General features: G+C 43.6%; 1 protein-coding gene across 3 annotated transcripts in view; it reads left to right on the plus strand.

Moving 5' to 3' along the window:
- CENPP (centromere protein P) overlaps window positions 1–26,877 on the plus strand; it is a 318,797-nt gene that overhangs the window by 6,596 nt on the left and 285,324 nt on the right. For all 3 annotated transcript variants that reach the window (XM_073352368.1, XM_073352367.1, XM_073352369.1), the window contains exon 5: window positions 7,725–7,813. In XM_073352368.1, the coding sequence (XP_073208469.1) occupies window positions 7,725–7,813 (89 nt within the window). The remainder of the gene's footprint in view (window positions 1–7,724; window positions 7,814–26,877) is intronic.

The following is a 26,877-nucleotide window of genomic DNA, read 5'->3' on the forward strand; positions in this document are numbered from 1 at the left end:
TGATGAGTATTTGCTTCAGGTTGGGGGGCTGTCTGTAAGCAAGGACTGGCCTGTCTCCCAGGATCTGTGAGAGTGATGGGTCATCCTTCAGGATAGGTTGTAGATCCTTGATGATGCGTTGGAGAGGTTTTAGTTGGGGGCTGAAGGTGATGGCTAGTGGCATTCTGTTATTTTCTATGTTGGGTCTGTCCTGTAGTAGGTGACTTCTGGGTACTCTTCTGGCTCTGTCAGTCTGTTTCTTCACTTCAGCAGGTGGGTACTGTAGTTGTAAGAATGCTTGATAGAGATCTTGTAGGTGTTTGTCTCTGTCTGAGGGATTGGAGCAAATGCTGTTGTATCGTAGAGCTTGGGTGTAGACGATGGATCATTGGTGTGGTGTGGGTGAAAGCTGGAGGCATGTAGGTAGGAATTGCGGTCAGTAGGTTTCCGGTATAGGGTGGTGTTTAGGTGACCATCGCTTATTAGCACCGTAGTAGTCCAGGAAGTGGATCGCTTGTGTGGACTGGTCCAGGCTGAGGTTGATGGTGAGATGGAAATTGTTGAAATCGTGGTGGAATTCCTCAACAGCTTCTTTTCCGTGGGTCTAGATGATGAAGATGTTGTCAATGTAACGCAAGTAGAGTAGGGGCATTAGGGGACGAGAGCTGAGGAAGCGTTGTTCTAAGTCAGCCATAAAAATGTTGGCATAGTGTGGGGCCATGCGGGTACCCCTAGCAGTGCCGGTGATTTGAAGGTATACATTGTCCCCAAATGTGAAATAGTTATGGGTGAGGACAAAGTCAAAAAGTTCAGCCACCAGGTTTGCCGTGACATTATCGGGGATACCATTCCTGATGGCTTGTAGTCCATCTTTGTGTGGAATGTTGGTGTAGAGGGCTTCTACGGCCATAGTGGCCAGGATGGTGTTTTCAGGAAGATCACCGATGGATTGTAGTTTCCTCAGGAAGTCAGTGGTGTCTCGAAGATAGCTGGGAGTGCTGGTAGCATAGAGTCTGAGGAGGGAGTCTACATAGCCAGACAATCCTGCTGTCAGGGTGCCAATGCCTGAGATGATGGGGTGCCCAGGATTTCCAGGTTTATGGATCTTGGGTAGCAGATAGAATACCCCAGGTCGGGGTTCCAGGGGTGTGTCTGTGTGGATTTGTTCTTGTGCTTTTTCAGGGAGTTTCTTGAGCAAATGGTGTAGTTTCTTTTGGTAACCCCCAGTGGGATCAGAGGGTAATGGCTTGTAGAAAGTGGTGTTGGAGAGCTGCCTAGCAGCTTCTTGTTCATATTCCGACCTATTCATGATGACGACAGCACCTCCTTTGTCAGCCTTTTTGATTATGATGTCAGAGTTGTTTCTGAGGCTGTGGATGGCATTGCGTTCTGCACGGCTGAGGTTATGGGGCAAGTGATGCTGCTTTTCCATAATTTCAGCCCATGCACGTCGGCTGAAGCACTCTATGTAGAAGTCCAGTCTGTTGTTTCGACCTTCAGGAGGAGTCCACCTAGAATCCTTCTTTTTGTGATGTAGATAGGAAGGTCTCTGTGGATTAGTATGTTATTCAGAGGTGTGTTGGAAATATTCCTTGAGTCAGAGACATTGCTGGGAATATTCCTTGCTCCAACCTTCCTCTGTTGGTTGCTGGGAAGAGTCTTGTTAAAAGTTAACGATTCTACTGGAAGCAACCCAATTGCTCTACCAGAGTGGAACTATTTAATGTTGATAGTCCCTTGATGGCCCTATGTCAGCTTCCCAGATTTAATCCGTTCCTGCTACAGATTGGAAGTTGTAATGAACACCAAAGGTGACGATAATAAATGTTGTTAATGAAAAATTAACTTGACAGATTTATTATCATACTGTCATAGATGGATATTACATATACTGATCACTATATGTGGGGTCAGGAAGGAATTTTCCTCCAGGCCAAATTGTCAGTGATCTTGTGATTTTTTTTTTTTTTTTTTTAACGTCTTCCTCTGCAGCCTGGAGTGCAAGTTGATTGCCAGGATTATCTGAGTATATCTCACTTAATCAATTTGCTGCCACTGCGGGCATTGATGCACCTTCTATTCTCTACCTGTTGCATGTAATAATTTAGTCTCCTGTGGGCTGTAATAATGGGGTCTAATTTTGGTTGTTGGGTTTAATATGCAAGTGCTGGGTGGTGTTATGGCTTGTTATAAATAGGAGGTCAACTAGATGATCTAGTGGTTCTCTCTGACTTTACATTTATTTTCCAAACTTTGGCATATTATATCTTTAAGTCTTTTACTGTCTTAAACAGGGCATATGAGTGCCATTAACGTTAATCAGAAATAAGCACGTGCATCAAAAAAAAAAGACTATATTGTCCTCTTTAGGGAGTTACACTGTTTTAATACATGTGTTTTTATTACATAAAACTTGGCGTGTTAATTTCTGTAAGCATCAGTTATCAGACAAGAGGTAATTGTTTTCAAGTTTTTTTTTTTTCTGTTGTACTTTAGCTGATGCTCCAGTGTCTTCATTTTTTGCTGAGGATATACTTACACAGAAATATTGTTACTCAATAAAGATACCTATGAACATGTAAAAGAAATATGGTTTAAGTCTACTTGAAGAGACAAATTAGTTCCGAAAGATTCGGTCAAAAATAACTACAAGGAATTAAGTTTTGACAACTTGGAAGAAAAAATCTAATTTTATTAAGTAGAACAGAGAAAATTAGCCATTCAGATGTATCTGTGAGGTGAAGAGTGATAAACGTGCCAGAATGAGGTTGGGAGGAAATGGTTTCTTACAAAGTCCTTCAGATGTATACTTATATGAAGTAGTATCATAAATTCAGTCTATCTGATACACTTTTGAAACCAGCATGGTATATTCAGATTCTTCAGAATCAAAACTTTCATTTAAAAAAAAAAGTAAGTAAGGGTTAGCTTTCATAGTAACTGATACACAGTGGTGGTGTCCTCAGTTTGCAGAGAGTGTGAAACTATGGTGCTGGGAGTCAAGATCTTCCTTACTCCCATTAATTTAATTAGAATATTACTTCTGACACTAGTATTTAACTGCTGGTCATTCTATCAGCTGTGATGGTGAAATTGTGGGTGAGAATGAAACACACACAGGAATTTAGAGTTGTTGCATGAAAAAAAAGAGTGAAGAAAGAGTCGATAGAGATAAATAGGGAAAGGAGGATAGGAAAAGGAAAGATATACAAGACCGAAATAGCTGTTGTCCTGGCCTGAAAATATTTTCCCACTGAACAATAGTGAACGCAGTTTAACAAAGAATAATATCTGAAAGTTGAATCGCCATATAAAGGCCGTATTCTACTTTTAATCTTTGATCAATCATTGCACTGATATCAATGGATTGTGGATTTAAGGTAGAGTATAATCCTAAATTTATGAAGCAGCATATGGACTGTAATAGTGCCAACCCCAAGAGTTCATAAATGAGTCAGAACCTCCAAAATCATGAGATATATATTTTAATTTGGGGTTTTTTATTTGTCTTTTTGTTTTTAATCTTTAGAGTGAACTTGCATTATGTTTTTAAGCTTTTCCCCTCAGCTATGAAGCTTGTAAGCTTAACTTTATTTGAAACGAAGGGGAGATTTTCATTTAACCCCAGGAGTCCAAGAGTTGGACTTCTAAGAAAAACACGAAATATCATGACAAAAATCAGAAAAGTTGGCAACACTGGTTTAACTACATATGGAATTTGGCCCCCTCCAAAAATAGGTATAAATTGTTGCCTTTAATGGGTAGAAAAGTCTCATAATATATAAAATCTTAAGATAAATATAAGAAAAACGTGAACCTGTTTAGTAACACAACAACCCTACATATTAATGAGACATTTACTAATCAGCTTCCATTATAAAGCCTTATATTTACCTCCTAAAGCTATGGCTTGGTCTGAGCGTTGCCTTGTTTACCCTAAAAACAAAGGAGAATGTTTCTGCAAAATTTAAGAAAGTGAATCTAATTGTTCTTGAGCTACAGATAATTAAAATATTCTGATTAGAAATTTTTTACTTTGTCTAACATTTTCCTCTTAGTTCAAAAAACAGTTTGGGTCTCCCCCTTCAGACTTCTGATATAAGCAAATCTTGGGCCATAATTGTGACCCTAAGTCTGCAAGCCAAAGCACATGTTTAACTTTACTCACAGTTGTAGACCCATTGACTTAAATTTAGGACTGAATCCTACAAAACTGTACTCAGCTGAGCAGTCATCACTTGTGCAAAAAGATTCGCTAAAGTCCAAGGGACTACTCACCTTAGTTTGTTTTTACAGAATCATGACCTCATTTAATGCATTGTGAGGTTAGCATTTTGAAGTGAAGATGCAGAATTTCATGTTGATATTCTAATAAAATTTCAGGCTAATATTCTAATAAACATCCATGTTGACTGTGCACTAAATTATTTAAATCTATGTCGTTAGATGGCAGTATTTCACTATTTACTGGCTGATTATTGAATTTAAATTACATTTTTTTTATCAGAGAAATTGTGATTTTTATGTGAATTTGTTTTGTTGATGGGTCATTTCCTGGGGGGGAAAAAAACAAAAACCTGTGTCAAAATTATAATTTAAAATGCTAGTAGAGAGAGATTAATTTTCTGGTTTTGTTCCCCCCCCCCTTTTGCATTATATAATTTAAGTTTCTGATATTTCATGCTTTTAAAAATATGGAGCTATATAAGCATCTTCTAGCATAGAGGGAATTACACATACAGACTCTAATGTGTATAGCACATATCTACTTGTACAGTTATTAAATACAACAAAAATATATGGTCTTGTAATATGATAGAGATTTTACATATACAAGTCAGAAAATTTAAAGCTGTGGTTTCCATAGCAATTATAATTCAGCTTCCTTGTATGCGCTGTATTACTATGTATGGTGTTCAATTTGAAGATTTTATTTATAATGTGACTGGATTACATTCATTGTGAGAATATCTATGAATTATTTACCTACAGTAGTAAAATGTCAACACAATATTTCATGAACAAAGCAAATGGACACATCTTGCTTTTAATTTCTATTTTTTTAAAGAAACGGACAATGCAGCATGCTTACTATGACATTCAGATTTTTGTATGTGGCTAATGTGTGCACTAACTTTTTTCCGGAAGTATAGTTCAGAAGTTCGTATGTAACAGAATTGAAAAAAATCTTTTTTTTTTTTTTAAAGAAAATATCCTGTTGTGTATTTGGTATGTTGGAGGTTCTGTGGAAATATTTCATACACTGCTATTTGGCTACCTCAGCAGCATGAAAGAGAGGCTGTCTGTGAATTTTTTTGTGCATACAACATTTGTTTAAACAAGGAATTGTTTGGGTAATGGCAGTCTTGCGTTTAAGGCACAAAGTTGGACGTTGTGAGATAGGGATAATCCTGGTTTTGCTACAGACTTCCTGTGTGATGTTATCCAAGACACTTAGGTCTCCAATGTGCAATGAAAACACTGAAGTCAATGGGGGTCTGCATGGATACGGGTGTTTGCCCATATTTCTCAGTGCAGGATTGGGTCCTTTATCCGCAATTTTAAAACTTGAAAATTTTCCCATAACTTCTGTTCCTTACGCTCTCCACCTGTAAAATTAGGATGATAAATGTTTTACCTCGTAGGAGATTTGTGTTGGGACACAGATTTACTAATATGTGTAAAGTATTCTGAGACCCTTAGAATAAAAATATAGCTCTAATCCTCCTGTTAGTATTCTCCCAAACCTCTTTTCGAGGAATGTCCAATTGGGTAACACATCTTCCACCCAGTTCTGGTCTAAGTAAGGATTATTTTTCTTCCCCCTGTTTTGGGGAGATATAAAATGGCCACAGCATAGATCTTCCAATTGAATGAGTTAAATTCTTTTGTTTCCGCAGGTTCTTGACTGAAATCTGAAAGTTTTACCACAGCAAAGGGTTTTTACTTTTGTCTCTAGATTTAAAAAAAAAGAAAAAAATAAAGCCTGTACTGGTGCTAAAAGTAATTAATAATGAAAGATGGAGTCCCATGTGCCAAAGCAGAGATCCTTTACAGAAAGATGAAGTTTGACATAAAAATACCATTAGATTCTGCCATATTGTACTTAAACTCTCTCCAAGTACATACACAATTTTAGCTTTATACTAACTTTAAACTCTACCACGTCAAATCTCAAGAACATTGAGGGAGTGGTCAATTTAATTAAAAATTGCCGTTTTCCAGAGGATTTTTTTTTCCTTTAAACGTTTTCAGTGGACCATAAGATGGCGTCTGGGCATAAAATGGTAGTGTCAGTTTCCTGGGATGCCAGTTTTCTATAAAGATACAATTGCTTACATCCAATAACTGTGCTAGCAGTTTGTCTGCTGCTCTGTGCCCAGATCTGAGCCTTCTGCTATATGTTTTAATTTATTTTCTTTCCTTATGATGCTTATTCAACTTCCCAAATTTTATAAAGTATCTTGGCTAGCCTTCTCCAACTCTAGTCATGGCAACATTGGCAATGTCCCTGTACAAACAATGCTACAGAATGTCATGATATGTTTTCATTTGACTCCAGCATTCCCATTAAATTTGTTTCCTCTACCTTACCTTCCCATGAGTTCATAGTAGCTGGAATAGGAAAAACAGTATGGTATGCCCCACTGCAGTGAGAAGTATTAATGCTGCCTGTTTCATGATGTCTTTCCAAGTGATGTGTTCTAACTGTCCTTTCCCAAGCTAACTGCTCTGGCATGTTTTAAAACATATAATACAAAGAATTATATTTTTTCTATTTGAACCTACTTTCTCACTCTCTGTGAAAGCTAAAATTGCATACATTGTTTGAGATTTTAATTTGGTATACACGTTAATCACACTTATTTCTGCAGATATATTTGTGTACGCGTATTCTTGTGAAGTAAAATGAAAGTAAGGCAAAATGGATGTCATAAAATACAAAACAAATTCAAGAAATAAAACACAAGGAGAACTGTAGAGCAAATGATTTTCTTATTCCTCTCTTTAGATCACATTACAGTATTATATGTATTAGTGGTTGGATGACAAAGTTTTGTTTGTTATACCGCGGGTTCTCAACCTTTTTCTTTCTGAGCCCCCACCCCGCCCCCCAAGCATGGCCTATTTGTGCTACAGTAACAGGTTTTCTGCATATAAAAGCCAGGGCCAGCGTTAGGGGTAGCAAGCAAGCGGATTGCCTGGTGCCCCATACCACAGGGACACCTGCAAAGCTACATTGCTCAGGCTTCAGCTTCAGCCCCAGGTGGCTGGGCTCAGGGCCGCAGGTGGCATGGCTTTGGGTTTCTGCCATGGACCCCAACAAGTCTAAAGCTTTCCCTGCTTGGGGGACGCCCAAAACCTTGCGGACCCCTAAGGGTCCATGGACCTGTGGTTGAAAACCACAGTGTTACACAAATAGTTAATTTGTTAATATTACTTGTTGAAGTCATGCTGGGGGATGAAGAGAATGGGACAATAATAGATTAAACAGAAAGCAATGCTATGTTATGAAGCATACAAGCACCATCCTCTTGTACTTCTTAAAAATTACCATTTCTCTTCAAAGGAGCGTAGGCATTATTCCAATAGGTTGTTACCTTTGTACTATTTATGTGTATGATCAAAGATTTTTTGTGTAAGTAGACCTCACTTTAAAATCTGTGTTTAAGATCTCCTTAACTAACAAGTTTATATATAATTATAAATTAATCTGCATTTTTTTCTTAATTTCTCTAATCTAGAGTAATGAAAGCATATCTGCTGTTGTTACTGACCTCAGCATTATAATGGAATGTGGTGAATATTTGGATTTAAGCAAGTTTGTGTCCAGGTAAGGTTTTTGTTTGTTAAATAAATTATTTTTGTATGGTTGATATGGTTCATTGTACTAGAGAAAGTATTGAGTGGGTTGATTCTTTGGATTTGTTGAAAAAGCTGTGTCATTTTCTTCGCTTGGTAACATGTTGTGATCAGTGGCTCTTAAATACCTTCAGATTACTGGGTTTGATACAGGAATTAATAGAGGTAATTCTATGGTTTGTGTCATGGCAGGAGGGCAGATTAGATTATCATAGATTTTTAAGGCCGAAAAGGGACATTTATGAATTATGAAGCCATATTAAAAACAGGAATACATATTTTTGCTATGTGTTTTAGAGCTTTGTATTGCTTAATCCAGAGATAATTTAACTAATTTCAATTAATATGCAAGAAATCCTTTCAAGGTCTGCTTTTCTGTTCCAACATTGTTATACGTGGGCAAAATGTGTGTGATCGCATCTCCCTCTAGTGAATGACCCTCAAAGGATAGGAGTCTGTTTCTTATTCCTAGCTAGTTAAGGGACAACTGGTCAAGCAGTCTTATATAAAGGGATGTGTGGTTGTCTCAGTTTGCATATAAGATGTAAACAATGTCCTCAGCAAGAGAGAAGAAAGAAGACACAGAAAATCTGCATCTCAGCACACAAGTGACAGAAAACAGCATGTAGCATCTTACCTCACTAGACTCTGTTTCCTTCTGCTCAGCTGGTTAGAACTTTGAGGGGGCTAAACGACAAAAATGAGGGGCAAACACCCCAAGGTGTATCTCTCCCTGTCAATCTCCTCCTTCGTACCTGAGAAGACAAAAGAAACAGCAATTGGACTTTGGGAGAGAGGTCCAGATCTGTAAAGTTTGGTCAGTAATTCTGTTAGAAGGATATAGTAAGGACTTCACTTTGAATCAAGGATAGTTTAAGTTAGGCCCTAGGAAGTGTTTTAACTTTATTTTTCTTGTAACCATTTCTAACTTTTTGCCTCATTGCTTGTAGTCATTTTAAAATCCCATTGTAGTTAAATAAATATTTTTATTCTTTAATTGAAACTAATCCGGTGTGTTTAACTTAAATTGGGTAACGCCATTTAAGGTGGCAAGTTGTTGTGTATTGTTCCCTTAAAGGGACAACAGATATAATATATTTGGACTGTCGAAGAGAGGGCTGGTCAGTACAATACATATATTTTTGGGAAAATCTAGGACTGGTAGTGTGTTGGGGTCACTCTGCAGAAAGAACCCAGGCTGGTAAAAGCTAGCGTGTGACCCGTGTGTGGCTGGCAGGCTGCAATTACCTATAGACATTCAAGGTGTTTGCATGCTGGCAGGCTGCTTGTGAGTGGGTCAGGTGGTAGCTACTGCAGTCAGGCATTTTAAGGCACCCAAGGTGCAGAGCAGCCCCTCACTTGGCTAGATTGCACCCCAGTATGTCACAGTCATGCTACCAGTCCGGCCTACAATGGTCTTTTTTTAAACAAGTTTAATATTTTTATTGAAGTGACTTGTAAAGTACATATTTATCTTTCTTATCAGAGAGGTGAGAAGTAAGTAGAGGCACCACTGGCATTTGAACCCACAATCTCCTGTTTACTAGACAGTTATTTAACCAGCTACGCCATGGCATTTAGTGCTACCATCCTCATAGGTCAGGAATGTGAGGCTTACTACTGGTATCGTGTAACCTGCCTTGAATCAGTTGCTTGGTGACTAAACTGGGAACCCCACCACACACCAATTCATAGTGGTGGGTATGCCAGATACCCACTGGAATGAAAAACAATATTCACAAAGGAGTAGTTCTGTCTGGCACTGATACCTTGTAGACAGTTCTTGGTTGAACAGAAGCTAGGGCAGAAAACTCTGAACTGAATTCACTGGGGAGAAAGCATCAGGTGGTTGGCATTGCAACTCAGTTCTGCTCTCTGGCATCTCCTGCATTGGTGCTGGCTTCCAAATATCTTTGGTCTTTCGTGCCTTTTGATCCAGTCAGTAGGACCAAATCCCCCCCTCCTGGTAATAATGCAAGCCGCCTTATTTTTCTGCCTAGGTGTATGTGCCAAAGGTTTGGGTATGATGGTTGCCCTCTTCATTGCTTGCCGGAATGTGAGGACAATCTGCACTGTGAGGATGACCTCAGTGAGGTCGATGACCCTAGAAAGGTTGCCACCATTGACAGAGAGCTGGAGAAGCTTGACATAGATGTAGCCACTCTCTCTGAAATCAGACTAGTTGACGCAGGCTCTCTATGCGAGATGCATTATGCCTTCTTTTAGCATGGAAAAAGGAAATGACCATCACAAATGTGGGATGGTTGGTTTTGCAGTCAACTTCTTAGCACCCAGGGTCAAATGTCCTATTGCAATATGAGGATGTATTATATCACTAAGAATATCTTCCACAGGCAGCTTTGCCAACATCACTGTTACCTTTGCCCCAGCACTTTATTCCACCTTTCAAGAGAGGAACTTGTTCTATTAGTAGGTAGACAGTGTCACCAGCAAACTACCACTAGGTGAGTGACTATATCTATTGGGATAGTTCAGTGTTAGAGTCGCCTCTCATCACAAGATGTGGTTGCTATGCACAGGCCACCATGGAGTAGGAAAAATAAATAACAGTGGGCAAACACTACAGGAGTACTGTGCATTGGTTATAACTACTTCCAGAGGTAGTCATGGCCAGAAGGTCTCCTGGAGACATCCCACATGTAGCCACTGGCACCAACTGGATTTAATTGTCACCCAGAGAAAACACCTACAGGATATTCTCCATACTTACAGTTTTTACAGTTCAGACTGTGACACAGACCATGCTGCAAAATGAGGAAATTCCATTGTATCAAACAAAGCTGTTCGCCCACACATTAATATCAACAACACAAAAGACCAAGGAGGATGTCTTCAACTCACTAAAAATCTCTGGGAAGCTGTGTCCTGCGTTCCACCTCCCCTGATTGCTGATGCAGCGTGGAACACACTTAGACTGAATATCCATATAGCTATAGTCTTCACTTTTGGTAAAAAGAATGTACAAGATAAAGATTGGTTTGCAGCATATGCTGAAAAAATGTTTCCAGTTATTGAAGGAAAATGCACAGCATATCTCCGCCACATAGGAACCACTGTCCTGGACATGTTCTAACCTCAGAGTGGCCTAGAGCTCATTGCAGTGAAGAGAGAGACAATGAGCTCAATCATACTGTCTGTCTATATGAAAAGATAACGAGGAGTCCGGTGGCACCTGAAAGACTAACCGATTTGGGCATAAGCTTTCGTGGGTAAAAAACCCACTTCAGATCCATGGACTGAAAATTACAGATGCAGGCATTATTATACTGACACATGAAGAGAAGGGAGTTACCTTACAAGTGGAGAACCAGTATTGACAAGGCCAATTCAATCAGGGTGGATGTAGTCCACTCCCAATAATTGAGGAGGAGGTGTCAAAGCCAGGACAGGGGAAGTTGCTTTTGTAGTGAGCCAGCCACTCCCAGTCCCTATACAAGCCCAAATTAATGGTGTTAAATTTGCAAATGAATTTTGTTCTGCAGTTTCTCCACCAGGAGGAGGCATTTCTCTACCAGGAGGAGGAGTCAGGAAGCAAGGATTAATTAGATGAGGTTCAGCTGGATGGGAAAAGAAGGGGCTTGTAGAAAGCCCAGAAACTGAGAGCAGCTAGGGGCTCCAGGGAAGTAGCCCAGAGTCACTCCCTGGGTGAAGAGAGGTGGGTTTGGGACTATAGAGGGTAGTCTACAGTTAATTCCTGGGAGGAGAGAGAGCCAGAAAGGTAGGCAAGGGTCAAGAGAAAAGCAACAAGGAGTTGGATAGGTTTCAGAGTAACAACCGTGTTAGTCTGTATTCGCAAAAAGAAAAGGAATACTTGTGGCACCTTAGAGACTAACCAATTTATTTGAGCATAAGCTTTCGTGAGCTGCAGCTCACTTCATCGGATGCATATTGTGGAAAGTGTAGAAGATCTTTTTATACACACAAAGCATGAAAAATTACCTCCCCTCACCCCACTCTCCTGCTGGTAATAGCTTATCTAAAGTGACTACTCTCCTTACAATGTGTATGATAATCTAGGTGGGCCATTTCCAGCACAAATCCAGGGTTTAACAAGAACATCGGGGGGGGGGGGGGGGGGGGGAGGAAAAAAACAAGGGGAAATAGGTTGCCTTGCATAATGACTTAGCCACTCCCAGTCTCTATTCAAGCCTAAGTTAATTGTATCCAATTTGCAAATGAATTCCAATTCAACAGTCTCTCGCTGGAGTTCGATGGTCACATAAACACCACCCTATACCGGAAACCTACTGACCGCTATTCCTACCTACATGCCTCCAGCTTTCACCCTGACCACACCACACGATCCATTGTCTACAGCCAAGCTCTGCAATACAACCGCATTTGCTCCAACCCCTCAGACAGAGACAAACACCTACAAGATCTCTATCAAGCATTCTTACAACTACAATACCCACCTGCAGAAGTGAAGAAACAGATTGATAGAGCCAGAAGAGTTCCCAGAAGTCACCTACTTCAGGACAGGCCTAACAAAGAAAATAACAGAACGCCACTAGCCGTCACTTTCAGCCCCCAACGAAACCCCCTCCAATGCATTATTAAGGGTCTACAACCTATCCTGAAGGATGACCCAACACTCTCACAAATCTTGGGAGACAGGCTAGTCCTTGCCTACAGACAGCCCCACAACCTGAAGCAAATACTCACCAGCAACCACGTACCACACACCAGAACCACTAACCCAGGAACCTATCCTTGCAACAAAGCCCGTTGCCAACTGTGCCCACATATCTATTCAGGGGACACCATCACAGGGCCTAATAACATCAGCCACACTATATCAGAGGCTCGTTCACCTGCACATCCACCAATGTGATATATGCCATTATGTGCCAGCAATGCCCCTCTGCCATGTACATTGGTCAAACTGGACAGTCTCTACGTAAAAGAATAAATGGACACAAATCGGATGTCAAGAATTATAACATTCATAAACCAGTCAGAGAACACTTCAATCTCTCTGGTCACGCGATTACAGACATGAAAGTTGCGATATTACAACAAAAAAACTTCAAATCCAGGCTCCAGCGAGAGACTGTTGAATTGGAATTCATTTGTAAATTGGATACAATTAACTTAGGCTTGAATAGAGACTGGGAGTGGCTAAGTCATTGTGCAAGGTAATCTATTTCCTCTTGTTTTTTCCTCCCCCCCCCCCCCCCCCCCCCCGAGACGTTCTTGTTAAACTCTGGATTTGTGCTGGAAATGGCCCACCTTGATTATCATACACATTGTAAGGAGAGTGGTCACTTTAGATAAGCTATTACCAGCAGGAGAGTGGGGTGAGGGGAGGTATTTTTTCATGCTTTGTGTGTATAAAAAGATCTTCTACACTTTCCACAGTATGCATCCGATGAAGTGAGCTGTAGTTCACGAAAGCTTATGCTCAAATAAATTGGTTAGTCTCTGAGTTGGATAGGGCAGACCTTGGCTGTTAAAGTGAGGACCCCTGAGCTGGAATCTGGAGTAGAGGGTGGGCTTGGGTTTCCTTACCAGCCACTGGGGAAGTGGTGCAGTCCACACAGTGGAAAGTGGACTGCCTGGGGCAGTTCGCCTTCAAGGACGTAAGGGGAGGACTTTTGGGACCTGGTCAAAGGGCCCAGTCATGAAGAGGAAGCTGCAGCTCCTGGAGCTAGAGGGGCAGAAGAGAGGACCTTGGGTGGAGAGACTGCTAGAGGGTCCAGCAACTGGACGGAGCTAACCCCCAGAGTGTCCAGGAGGAGGTGACTCTAGCGGTGAGTGGGCCACATGACAGGGAATAGTAAACTAATTTATTGCATAAATTACCCTTTCCGTTTTGTATTTTGTTTGACACTTTGAGAATGGCTTCAACTTTGTGTTTCCTAACTAGTTAAACTTTGACTTTGTCAGTAGAATGCAGCATTTTGTGCTGTATCTGCAACACATCTGTATTATATTAAACTTTGCATGGGCTTAGTTCTGGGGGTGGGTGGGTCTGTTGTAGTTTTGTGTGTGTGTGTGTGAGAGAGAGAGAGAAAGGGAACCCCATGAGACAATCATTATTACCACAGCTGTAAGAGTCATTTCTTGTTTTTATATCTGGTGCAAAAAGTCATGAGTACTGTGCTGAGTTAATTTTTTTTTCTTTGGAAGTAGTTAAGGGATCCTGTTTCTTTTATAATGGATTTTTGTTTCTTACTTACTTTTTGTTTTTACTGATACGCTTTTGTAAAAGTGGTACAGAAATTGGATAGGGACTATTTTATTGTGGCCTGATAGGGAGTTACTGTGTTACTAAATTTATCTTCTGTTTCTTGGATAACTTCTCTGTCACATGCACAATAGCTTTCGAGATCAGTTCTTTCTGTAGTTAATGGAATTTTTTTTTTAATCCACTCTGGTTCTAGACTGCTAAATTCTTTCCAAAACAGTCTTAAATTATGAGTTCTCTCACAGATCTACCTATTTCTTTGAAAATTTTTCTTAATACTTAAGTATACACACAGGTTACCATTACAAAAAACACAGCAGTGTAGTGCCAATACTTCATATTTCTTCACATCATTATTAAGCTAACCAATAAATTTTTGTTCATGTTGTTGGTCTGTCAGAACTCCAAGTAATTTGAAGGAGTCTCCTACAGTGTTAGGAACACTTTGAGAATCATTTCCAAACTGGCAAAAGTGAGTGAGTGAAATGCCACATTACACTCTCTGAAATGAGTGAACGAAAACAGCAATAACTGTGGGAATGCAGGGTCGGGGGAGACCTAGTTAACTTCAGTGCTGTGAATTATTTCTTGTGAAAATAGAGTTTCCATTTTGTTTCAGATTTCTGAAAACCTTCTTGACAGCTGAATGAGTCAGAGTAGAAATATTTTTCTTCAGGCTCTCCTGCTTATCCATCGGTTCTCAAACTTTTGTACTGGTGACCCCTTTCACATAGCAAACCTCTGAGTGTGACTCCCCCCCCCCCGTATAAATTAAAAACACTTTTTAATATATTAAATACCATTATAAATGCTGGATGCAAAGCTGGGTTTAGGGTGGAGGCTGACAGCTCGTGACCCCCCATCTAATAACCTCGCAACCACCTGAGGGGTCCTAACCCCCAGTTTGAGAACTCCTGTGCTTACCCTTCAAAAATTTAGGTTTTGTGTACTCATTTCCTTCACTCCCTCTGACACTGAAGAAAATCACTTATCTTACACGTGTACCGTCAAAGCTAATACTCATTTTGAATTTGGTGCAGTAATGTGGTTCACTGTCTCATATGTAGCAAACATTACGTCTGTACATATGTGTGTACACTTAGGGCATGTCTACACTTGAAACCGCATGTTTTGTCCATACATGTTAAGTGACCCTTAACAAGTATTGCATGAGCAATGCCGATGCACCACAGTTACTCCTTGATTAAGGTAAATTTGCCTTATATCATTGCTGCCACACAGGAGGATGATGGTTGAAAACAAGTGATCAGCATTCAGGTCTTGCATCCCATGGTGGATTGCTCTGCAACTGTACTTTATGCATTCTGGGATTTTTCGTACATCTGTTGTGGGATACCTACTAGAAGGCAGTGGAATTTTGGGATTTGGGGTCAAATTAAGTAATTCCCAAGATTGCTCTTCTTTCATCCCATCATCCATCTATATTTTGTGAGCCAGTAGTATTTTCAAAGTGCTGTCTGGAAGCATGGAGGAGGCATTGGCAAGCACTGTTATCCTCATGGTGGTGAATAGGTTGTTGCATGAATACCTGAATTTTGTTCAGTTACTTAAGGAACAGGGCCTGTTAGGAGGAGGCTGAAACTGACCAACATGTCTCCTTGATGTTTTCCTGGAACGACTTCACTTGGTGACGTGCTGCTTTTTGTGCTCTAGCAATGACGGGCGGGACAGGATAGTGCTATAGACCTGGGATGATCAGCAGTGGTGGCAGAACTTTAGAATGTCCTAAAACACTTTCCTGGAAATCTGTGCAGAGTTTGCCCCAGAGCCTCAAAGCAGAACACCTAGATGAAAGCTGCCCTTAGCCTAGCCATCATCATTTGGAACCTCCCTACTCCCGATTGCTACCGGTCAGTAGCTAGCCAGTTTGGTGTCAGTAGATCAACCATCTCATGGACTCATAGACTTAAAGGCTCGAAGGCACTTCACCCACTCATTCCTATAATAGGCCCATAACCTCTGGCTGAATTACTGAAGTCCTCAAATCTTGATTTAAAGACTTGAAGTTACAGAGACTCCAGCATTTACTCTAGTTCAAACCAGCAAGTGACCCATGCTGAAGAAAGGAAGATGAAAAACCCCCATGGTCTCTGCCAATCTGACCTGGGGAAAATTTCCTTCCCAATCTCAAATAGGGCAATCTGTTAGAGCCTCAGCACGTGGTGAGACTTATCAGCCAGACATCTGGGAAGGAATTCTCTGTAGTAACTCAGAGTCCTCCCTGTCTAATGTCCCATCCCCAGCCTTTGGAGATATTTGCTAATAGCAGATGCAGATGGGCCATGTAACATTGTAGGCAACCTCATCATACCATCCCCTCCATAAACTTATCAAACTCAGTCTTGGAACAAGTTAGATTTTCTTGCCCCCTCTGCTCCCTTTGGAAGGCTGTTCGAGAACTTCACCCCTCTTCGTTAGAAACCTTAATCTAAATTTCAAGTTTGATAAGCAGCAAGACCAAATGGCACCATAGCTAAATAGCAGAGTAAAAGGGCATCATTTAAAAATTGGAAGTTAAACCCCTACTGAGGAAACTCAAAATGAGCATAAACTCTGGCAAGTCAAGTGTAAAAATATAATTAGGTTGGCCAAAAAAAGAATTTGAAGAGCAGTTAGCAAAAGACACCACACTAACATCAGTTTTTTTTAAGTACATCAGAAGCAGGAAGCCTGCCAAACAGTCAGTGAGGTCAATGGATGATTAAGGTGCTAAGTGAGCACTCAAGAAAGACAAAGCCATTGCAGAGAAGCCAAATGAGTTCTTTGCATTGGTCTTCACTGCAGAGGATGTGAGGAAGATTGCCATACCTGAGCCATTCTTTTTAGGTGACAGATCTGGGGTCATTCCTGTGTTGGATTTACAATTACAATTAAAACTGGAGAAGGCCAACCCAAAGAGGAAATGCTTTTCTTCTTTATCCAATGAAGATTCAGCCATGCCTCTAATCCAGTGGTCACCAACTGGTTGAGGTCAATCATGGAGACTCTCCCAATTGATCGCGATCTCCGGTGGTGCAGCCAGGGACAGCAAGTTATATACACTTGTGGTGCCCGGGCTCCAGCAATATTCAGGGCCCGGGGCCCAGCTCCACCAATGTTTAGGGCTGGGTCTCTCCCCCTACTTGCTGACCCTGCTCACCTCCCCCAGCTCAGGTTGACTCTGCTTGGCCGGCTCCCTGAGTCAACTGCTGCAGCAGGGTCCTAGTGCCCCCCATTCACTAATGACAGGGCAGGCTTACCCTGCCCTTCCTCCCTAGCCTGAGCCTCTCCAACGCCCCCAACCCCAGCCCCAGCCAGAGCCCTAATCCCCCCACACCCAAATCTCTGTCCCAGCCCTGAGCACCTCCCACACCCCTAACCTCTCATCCTCAGCCCCACAGCCCTCACCCCTGCACCCCCTCGTATCCCCAAACTCCCTCCCAGATCCTGCACCCCCTCCCCACACCCCCCTCCTGCCCCAAACTCCCTCCCAGAGCCTGCACCCCTCCTGCACCTCTGCCCCAGCCCGGAGCCTGCACCCAGCACCCAAACTCCATCCCAAATCCTGCATCCCAGACCCCCTCCCCCACCCAAACTCCCTCCCAGATCCTGCACCCCTCACACCCTCCTGCACCCCAACCCCCTGCCCCAGCCCAGAGCCTACACACAAACTCTGTCCCAGAGCCTGCACCCCCTCATCCCTTCCTGCATCCCCACCCCCTGCCTCAGCTCGGAGCCTACAGCCAGCACCCAAACTCCTTCCCAGAGCCTGCACCCTTCACCCCTCCTGCATCCTAATCTCCAGTCTAAGACCTTCACCCCAGACCTCCTCCCCCCACCCAAACTCCCTCCCGGAGCCTTAGGCAGGTGGGGGGCAGAGTTTGGGAGGGGCAGGTTCTGGGCACCACCAAAATTTCTACAAACCTGCCACCCCTGGGTGTAGCGGGGCTGCAGCTAAGGCAGGCTCTCTGCCTGCCCTAGCCCCACTCCCGTGGCCATGGGGGGAGTAGAGGGGGAAGGGGTCTCTGCGAGCTGCTCCAAACCTCCTAACTCCTGGTCAGACACAGGAGGAGTCGACCTGGACTGTGGGTTCAGAAAAACGACCAAGTTGAGGGCTGCTGTGAAGCTCCAAGGCAAGCAAATCTGCCAGTAAGTGCAAGACCCACCAAGGTAGAGGAGGAACTTTGTTACAACTGGTATCAGCAATGGGATTTGGTGTACACAGTGCGGCGGAAGAAGGAGGGTGTGTGTGGGGGGGTAAGCCAGGGGGAGGTAGTGCGGGCACTGATGCAAGTCACCGCTGCCCAGCAGGAGACTACCCATGTCCAGGCAGCCGCCCAACAGGAGGCAGTGCGGCTGCAGCAAGAGACTAATGGCCTGCTGATGGACCAGGCTGCTCAAGACTGGGCTATGTTGCGGGAACTGGTAAACCAGGTAAAGGCCCTTACAGAGCTGAATCACAGCTATGATGGGACGCAGATCATGCGGGCCAGCAATTGGCTGCAGAAAATGACGCGGGAGGATGATGTAGAGGCATACCTCCTGGCCTTTGAGAGGACAGCCCTGCGGGAGGCTTGGCCCCAAGAACAGTGGTCTGGCATCCTCACTCCATTCCTGTGTGAGGAGGCCCAGAAGGCCTACTATGATTTGCCAGAAGAGGCTGCGGCAGACTACCCCCAGCTGAACGCAGAGATCCTGGCCAGATCTGGGGTAACGACTGCAGTGCAGGCCCAGCCATATCATGAGTGGAGGTACCAGAAAAACAAAACCCCACGGTCCCAATTCTATGACCTCAACCATCTCGCAGGAAAGTGGTTACGAACTGAGTCCCAGAGTCCAGAGGAAATACTAGAGGTTCTGGTCATCAACCGGTACATGAGAGGATTACCGCCAGACCTTTATGCCTGGGTAAGCCAGAATGAACCCTCCACCTATGACGAGGTTGTCGCACTGGTCGAAAGGTGAAGGACAGCGAGGGAGCTAACCCGACCAGTTAAGGAAGAAGCACCCCGGGTTAAACTAGCAGCACCAAGCCCTAGAGCTCGGGTGACTGGGCCGCCAGGAGAGCCCAGGTGGAAAAAGAGAGGGGCTGAAGGCCCACCAGAAGCAACAAATTGTTGGAGCACAGAGGGGGAAGAGGATCTTGATGTTAGACTGCCCAAACCAAGAGACCAGGGAATGCCTAGGGCTCCATACAGATGTTACGCCGGCGGGGAGTGGGGACACATAGCTGCACAGTGTCCCAATGTCGAGGAGCCTATGCAGAGTAACCTGGGGAACTGGGCAGACCCATGCTCCCTAATCCACCTTGTGGGGGGTCTCACTAACCCCACATATGTGCACCAGACCAGCGAAGCTAAATGGGGTAGAGACCACGGCACTGGTTGATTCAGGGAGTGCTATCACGCTTGTCTCGGGGAAGCTCGTGAAGCGTAGTCAGCTGCTGTGGGCTAAGCATACGGGGATAATGTGCATCTATGGGACAGTTGGTTATTACCCCACCATCCCAGTAAAAATCGAGATTCAGGGGAACGCTACTGAGGTAGCAGCAGGGGTAGTCCCTAAACTCCGATACCCAGTGCTCATAGGGAGGGACTTCCCAGGGTTTGGAGACTTACTCCCGGTCGGGGAATTGGAGAAAGGGGGAAGCCCTGAAGTTAGTGAGGTATCCACAGTAGACTGTCAACCCCCAATCTTCTCTGAAATATCCCCAGATTTGTTCTCCGCTCCCAGAGGGGCTAGAAAGACGAAAAAGGAAAGAAGGGCAGCTAAAGCCTTGGGAACCCGAATACTGGCCCAAAGCCAGAGGGTCGCTCACGTAGGTAGGCGGACCCGAGCAGCTGAAAAGGAGGCCACCCAGGAGGGAGAAGCACCCGAGTCTGACCCACACCCTAACGCCTCTGAACCAGTAGAGGCAACAGAGACTGGCCCCCTAGATCTCGGACAGATTAGCCCCTGGAGAGGAAATTTTGAACGGGACCAGGCTGAAGACCCAAGGTACAACAACATTAAGAAAGAGGTGACCGAAATAGATGGGGTCCCCATGGAAGGGAAAACCCAGGGACCAGGACCCTACTTCATAATGAAGAAAAATCTCTTATACCGGATTGCACCAGTACAGGGGCAGAAGGTACAGCAGATCCTAGTACCTCAAAAACACCAGAATGCTGTATTAAGTCTGGCCCATAGTCATCTTTTTGGGGGCATTTGGGGGTAGAGAAGACCCTGGCATGGGTCCTGCGACGATTCTTCTGGCCCGGAGTACATGAAGAAGTGCGGAGGTACTGGGAGTCCTTCCCGGAGTGTCAGCTGCACAGTCCCTGTCCCCACTTGAGGGCACCTTTAGTACCCCTTCCCATCATAGAGGTCCCCTTCGAGCAAATAACCATGGACCCAGTGGGACCCCTGGGGAAGATGGCTTGGGGCCACCAATATATACTTGTCACTCTGGATTATGCTACTCGCTACCCAGAAGCCGTCCCCCTGTGGAACACGGCCTCTAAAACGATAGCGAAAGAGTTGGTGGGGATCTTTGCCCGAGTGGGGCTACCAAAGGAGATCTTAACAGACCAAGGTACCCCATTTATGTTGAAGCTAATGAAGGACCTCTGTATACTGCTCCATATACGTCCCCTGAGAACTTCAGTTTATCATCCGCAGACCGATGGGCTGGTAGAAAGGTTTAACCGAATCCTCAAGGCAATGATAAGGAAAGTGGTAAATTGGGACGGGAAGGATTGGGATACCCGACTACCCTACCTTATGTTTGCAATCCAGGAGGTACCTCAGGCCTCAACTGGGTTGTCCCCCTTTGAATTATTATATGGACGTCACCCCCGTGGCATACTAGATATCACAAAAGAAATCGGGAAGAGGAACCCAATGAGGAGAGAAATATAATTGACCATGTGTTGCAGATGCGGGAACAGATAGCCCGGGTCACCTCTATTGTACGGGAACATTTGGAAAAGGCGCAGGAGGCCCAGCGAACCCATTACAATCACCAGGCAAAAGTCCGACAGTTCCAACCAGGGGATCGGGTGATGGTGTTGGCCCAATGGCAGGGGCCAAGCTTTTGGCCCAATGGCAAGGGGCCCTATGAGGTGGTTGAACCCGTGGGGGAAGTAACCTACAAGGTGCGGCAGCCAGGCCGCCGGAAACAAGAACAAATTTATCACATTAACCTCTTAAAGCCTTGGCACCAACGAGAGGCGTGTGTAGTGGCCCAAGAGACCCCAATCCAGGGAAATGACATGCAGGAGCAGATCAGGATATCTACTGATCTGACACCAAACCAGAAGAAGGAGGTAACTGAGATGATCAACCGATACCAGGATGTGTTTTTCAACCAAACCAGGCCGGACCACCAAAGCATATCACCACATTAACACAGACCCTGGGGCAAAGGTAACTTTAAGGCCCTATTGGATCCCAGCGGCAAAAAGGGAGGAGGTCAGGGCAGAGGTAAAAAGGATGTTGGAGCTGGGAGTCATCGAAGAGTCCCACAGTCAGTGGTCAAGCCCGACCGTGTTGGTGCCCAAACCTGATGGCGCCACTAGGTTTTGTAATGACTTTCGCCAGCTGAATGAGCTATCCAAATTCGATGCACACCCCATACCCCGTATCATTGAGTTAGTTGACCTCCTGGGCAATGCCCGATTTTTGACCACCCTTGATTTAACAAAGGGATACTGGCAGATTCCCCTTGCCAAAGATGCAAAAGAAAAGACGGCATTCTCTGCACCAGAGGGTCTGTTTCAATATACTATTCTTCCTTTTGGACTGCATGGGGCACCTGCCACCTTCCAGGGTCTTGTGGACAAGCTCCTACAGCCTCATACCAGTTATGCAGTGGCATACCTGGATGATGTGATTATTCACACCCCCGACTGGGAAACCCACTTGGAAAAGGTGGAAGTGGTTCTGGACACGGTAAGATGGGCTGGCCTCACAGCCAACCCAGCCAAGTGTGCTATTGGGCTAGCCAAGGCTAAATACCTTGGCTACATTGTAGGAAGGGGCATGGTCAAGCCCCAACTAAACAAACTAGAGGCTATCCAAAATTGGCCCTGGCTGAATCGGAAAAAGCAAGTCCAGGCATTCCTGGGTGTGGTGGGGTACTACTGACGACTTATTCCCCATTTTGCTACCAGAGCAAGTCCCCTGACAGACCTGATAAAAGCCCGGGGTCCAGACATGGTGAAGTGGACAGATGCCGCAGAGAAAGCATTCATAAATCTACGGACAGCTCTCTGCAGTAACCCCATGCTTAAAGCCCCAGACTTCAACAAAGAATTCATTTTACAAACAGATGCATCTGAAGTAGGATTGGGAGCTGTCCTATCACAGATGGTCGGAGATGAAGAACACCCAATCCTCTACCTCAGCAGGAAACTCCTTGCGAGAGAGCAGAAGTATGCTGTGGTTGAAAGAGAATGCCTCGCTGTGAAATGGGCTATGGAAACACTACGTTATTACCTTCTGGGATGAAGGTTTACCCTTGTGACCGACCATGCACCCCTCCAGTGGATGTAGCGAAATAAAGAGAAGAATGCAAGGGTGACCAGATGGTTCCTGTCCCTACAACCTTTCCAATTCACCATACAACACCGGGCTGGAAGCCACCATGCCAACGCAGATGGCTTGTCACGAGTACACTGCCTGACGTCCCAAGTTGCCCAACCCCGTAGTGTTGAGCGGGATTGGGGGGGCGGGGAGAATATGTGACAGGGTCGGGCCAGATGGCTACAGGAGAGTGAGAGAAGGCAGATATATTTAGCCCCAGGTTAAGTAGGTCCCTTTTCCCTGGGTAAGGTAAAAGGGAAGGTTCCAGAACAATCAGGAACCTTCTGGAGACAATTAAGACAGACAGGCTGATTAGAACACCTGCAGCCAATCAAGAAAATGCTAGACTCAATTAAGGCAGGCTAATCAGGGCACCTGGGTTTAAAAAGGAGCTCACTTGAGTTTGTGGTGCGCGTGTGAGGAGCTGGGAGCAAGAGGCACTAGGAGCTGAGAGTGAGAACGTGGACTGTTGGAGGACTGAGGAGTACAAGCATTATCAGACACCAGGAGGAAGGTCCTAGGGTGAGAATAAAGAAGGTGTTGGGAGGAGGCCATGGGGAAGTAGCCCAGGGAGTTGCAGCTGTCACACAGCTGTTCCAGGAGGCACTGTAGACAGCTGTATTCACAGGGCCCTGGGCTGGAACCCGGAGTAGAGGGCAGGCCCGGGTTTCCTCCAAACCTCCCAACTCCTGGTCAGACTCAGGAGGAGTTGACCTGGACTGTGGGTTCAGAAAAACGGCCAAGCTGAGGGCTGCTGTGAAGCTCTAAGGCGAGCAAATCCCCCAATAAGCGCAAGACCCACCAAGGTAGAGGAGGAACTTTGTCACGGTGGATAGTCTTCAGAATCCTGTATATTGAGGATGGATTCTCCTAAACAAAATAATCAATGCAGTTATTTAATTATTATTACCATACTGCTCATAGAGTATTGCTCATTGTATTCACTGACACTTAGTACTACTTTAAAGGTGAAATTGTAAAAGGAAGATCTGCCTATTTTAGCTTTTTATTTTTTATCAGAACTGCATCTAAAATGATATTACCATAGAGTAACAAATATATTTTTTTGCTCAAACATGAGAATTCAAGAATAGTGCAGAAGGAAGACAGGCAGTCCTTAAGGAAGACATATGAAATAAAAAAGTTTGCCAACCTGAAGATCCTTCATGTTCCTTTCATCAGCTTCAACGCAGCTTCCTCCTGAAAAGGAACACTTCTGAAGATGTTATTTCATTTGGACGATCAGGCGTTGCATTTCTTTGTTGCACTGTTTGCATTTTGTGCGCATGCCTGTCTTACTCACAGGTAGAGGAACTTCATTAAAATATTTCCAAACTGGGTCTCTTTTTACGGACTGCTGCCATGAAAGGTTTTCCCTTCTAGTGAGAGAATGGTATGGTAGACCTCAAATCAATGAAGGCTACACGCAGAAAGACCTCAAGACTTCTGGAATATGCTGCTCCAACAGTTTCACTTTTGTTTCTACTGTCTGTCCCTCCTTTTTTACATTTATCTCCAGACTTCTTCTTCTTGTCCAGATCTATTGCGCCCCCAACAATCTTCTATTCATTGAACTTTTTGAAACTTTGCACTTTTAGAGAGAGGTAAGGGACTGACTCTGTGTACACAAATTTGCAGAGGAAGAATAGGGTTGAGGTCTGTTATTTCTCACTTCTATTTATTTTAAAACATTTTTGCTGTTAACAAGCATGTTATCTGTGGAGACACAAATCCACAGTGTGAGAACTGTAAAACTAAGCATCTCTCATGATATCTTCTAGACTGAGTACCTTTGGGAAGATAGAGATTAACCTAAATAATCTATACAGAAGCCCCTGGAACCCTATAAAATTGGTTCCCTAATCCCTGAACTATTGGAACTCATTCACAAAACTTTTCTTAAACATTACATGAATAACGTTGTCTCATAGTATAGAATTAATAATCCCTTTTCCATTATGAGATATCTTTGAGCTATAATATATCTTTATCTTTAGATAGGTTTTTTCCTCAAAAATCATTTTATAAAAAAAAGTCTGAATTAAATAAAAAAATTTGATTTTAAAAATTGATTTTTTCCCACCTTGGTACCATATATATATATTAACTACGTATGCTAAACAATCCATTCCACCTTATATTTAGTTGTGATGCTGAGAATGTTTCCCAGACCTGAAGAAGAGCTCTGTGTAAGCTCAAAAGCTTGTCTCTCTCACCAAGAGAAGTTGGTTCAGTACAAGATATTACCTCTCCCCCTTTGTTTCTTTAATATCATGGGACTGACAAGACAAATAATACTGCATACCGTTTATAATGTAGGTGGGCTTGGCAGCATTAGATTTTGTAAAAATAATTTCAATAGATAATATCAATGTTTATTTTTAAGCATTTTGTTCTAGATTTTTATCAATTTACATGTTTGCCGTTGTGCATAATTACAAGGGGCAAACCATAGGTGGTCATTATCCAGTAGATAATGGAATTCAAAAAGTTACATCACATGCCAAAATGTACAAAATATAAGTATACTTAAACTTTAAGTTCTCGAGCAGCATTTTTCTTACTTTGCTGATTTATAAATCTTTATCTATGAAAATATTTTTTCATCTGTTTGTGGGCGTGTAGTGAAATCGACATTTACTAAGATTTACCCATAATAATTAAATCCTTCCAAGCCTAAATATAAGCTAGTCAGAACCGAGATAAATTTAGATCTGCATATAATGACTGAGATATATATTTAAAAAAAGTTCAGGGTTTCATGTCAACAGACTGGAAACATGATGAGGAGCTTGTGGCCTACCACTGTGTTCCATTGTCAAAAATTTTTACTTAACTTCTGCTTACTGCTAATCGAAGATTGCAGCCCCTGGAACAAAATATATAATTTCATATGGCTGTTTTACACCGATTGTTCTCAGTGGGATTAATTCTGTCTGAAAGACATTCTAGGTAAAGTTGAAAGATACAGGAAATTGAAGAGAACCACAAATAGCAATTAGCATTTTCTCATTTTTTGAACTGTAAGTGAAGTAAGGTGTATTTTCTGCCCCAACCAGACACCGTGCTGGCTCCATTATTGGTTGTTACACACAGTTACAGACAGCCTAATCTAAGACATATTTCCCATACTAATTTTAATCCAAAATCAGCACTAAGAGTACGGAGTGTCAACCTGTCTGGAGTGACTCACGAGTGTGAGTGCCATCCTCAGTCCAGACTGTCCAGGAACATGGCACAAACTGGTTGTATGTTCTAGAATTAGATTTCGCCAACGAAGTAACAAGTGTGAACTCCTAAAGCACTATAACTGCCTTAACAAGGAGTCACAGATAGACCAGAGTGCCCAGGGAAACTATCATTCCACCCAGGCAAGCTTGTCTTTGTGATAGATGGTCCCTTACACCAAAAATTGCAGTAATGTTCGGTTTACTCCCAATCCCAAAGGACCAGTCACTTATCCCAGGTCAATTGCATCCCAGGTCTCTCACCCAAGAAAATGCCTGTAGCCAAGCCTGCAATAAACTAACTAAAGATTTATTAACTAAGACGGGGTGGCCAACCTGAGCCTGAGAAGAAGCCAGAATTTACCAATGTACATTGCTGAAGAGCCACAGTAATACGTCAGCAGCCCCCCATCAGCTTCTCTCCTTCCCCCCATGCTCCCGGTGCCTCCTGTCCACCAGCAGCTCCATGCTTCCCGATCAGCTGTTTCGTGGCTGAGGCTCTGGGGGAGGAGTGGGAGGAGCAAGGGCACTGCGGGCGGGATGGGGTGGAGTGGGGGCAGGGCCTGTGGCAGAGCCAGGGGTTGAACAGTGAGCACCCCCTGGAACATTAGAAAGTTGATGCCTGTAGCTGCAGCCCGGAGTCGGTGCCTATACATGGAGCCACATACTAATTTCTGAAGAGCTGCATGTGGCTCCAGAGCCACAGATTGGCCACCCCTGAACTAAGAGAAAGAAACATGAGTTATTTACAATAAAAAATAATAGAAATTTCTCTAATAAAACAAATCCTGTATTTCCTTTAGGGCTATCCCAAGCTAAACACCTGGGGACTCCTGACTTATGCTTAGAAATCTTTGCCCCTTAGAGTTCAAGCAGCATAGGGATGAAGTTCCTTCCGGTCAGGGATTTTTATTCCCTTTCCCGCAGCATTCAAACAGGCGTGGCACCTGTCTCCTCTTTGTGTGTACGTACGTGCACGTGTACAGGCTGTCAGCAAAGTCTTAGTCCTTTGATGCTTTACAATGGCTCATT

The sequence above is a fragment of the Lepidochelys kempii genome, chromosome 7, assembly GCF_965140265.1.
Source record: "Lepidochelys kempii isolate rLepKem1 chromosome 7, rLepKem1.hap2, whole genome shotgun sequence".
In the NCBI taxonomy this organism is placed as follows: Eukaryota; Metazoa; Chordata; order Testudines; family Cheloniidae; genus Lepidochelys; species Lepidochelys kempii.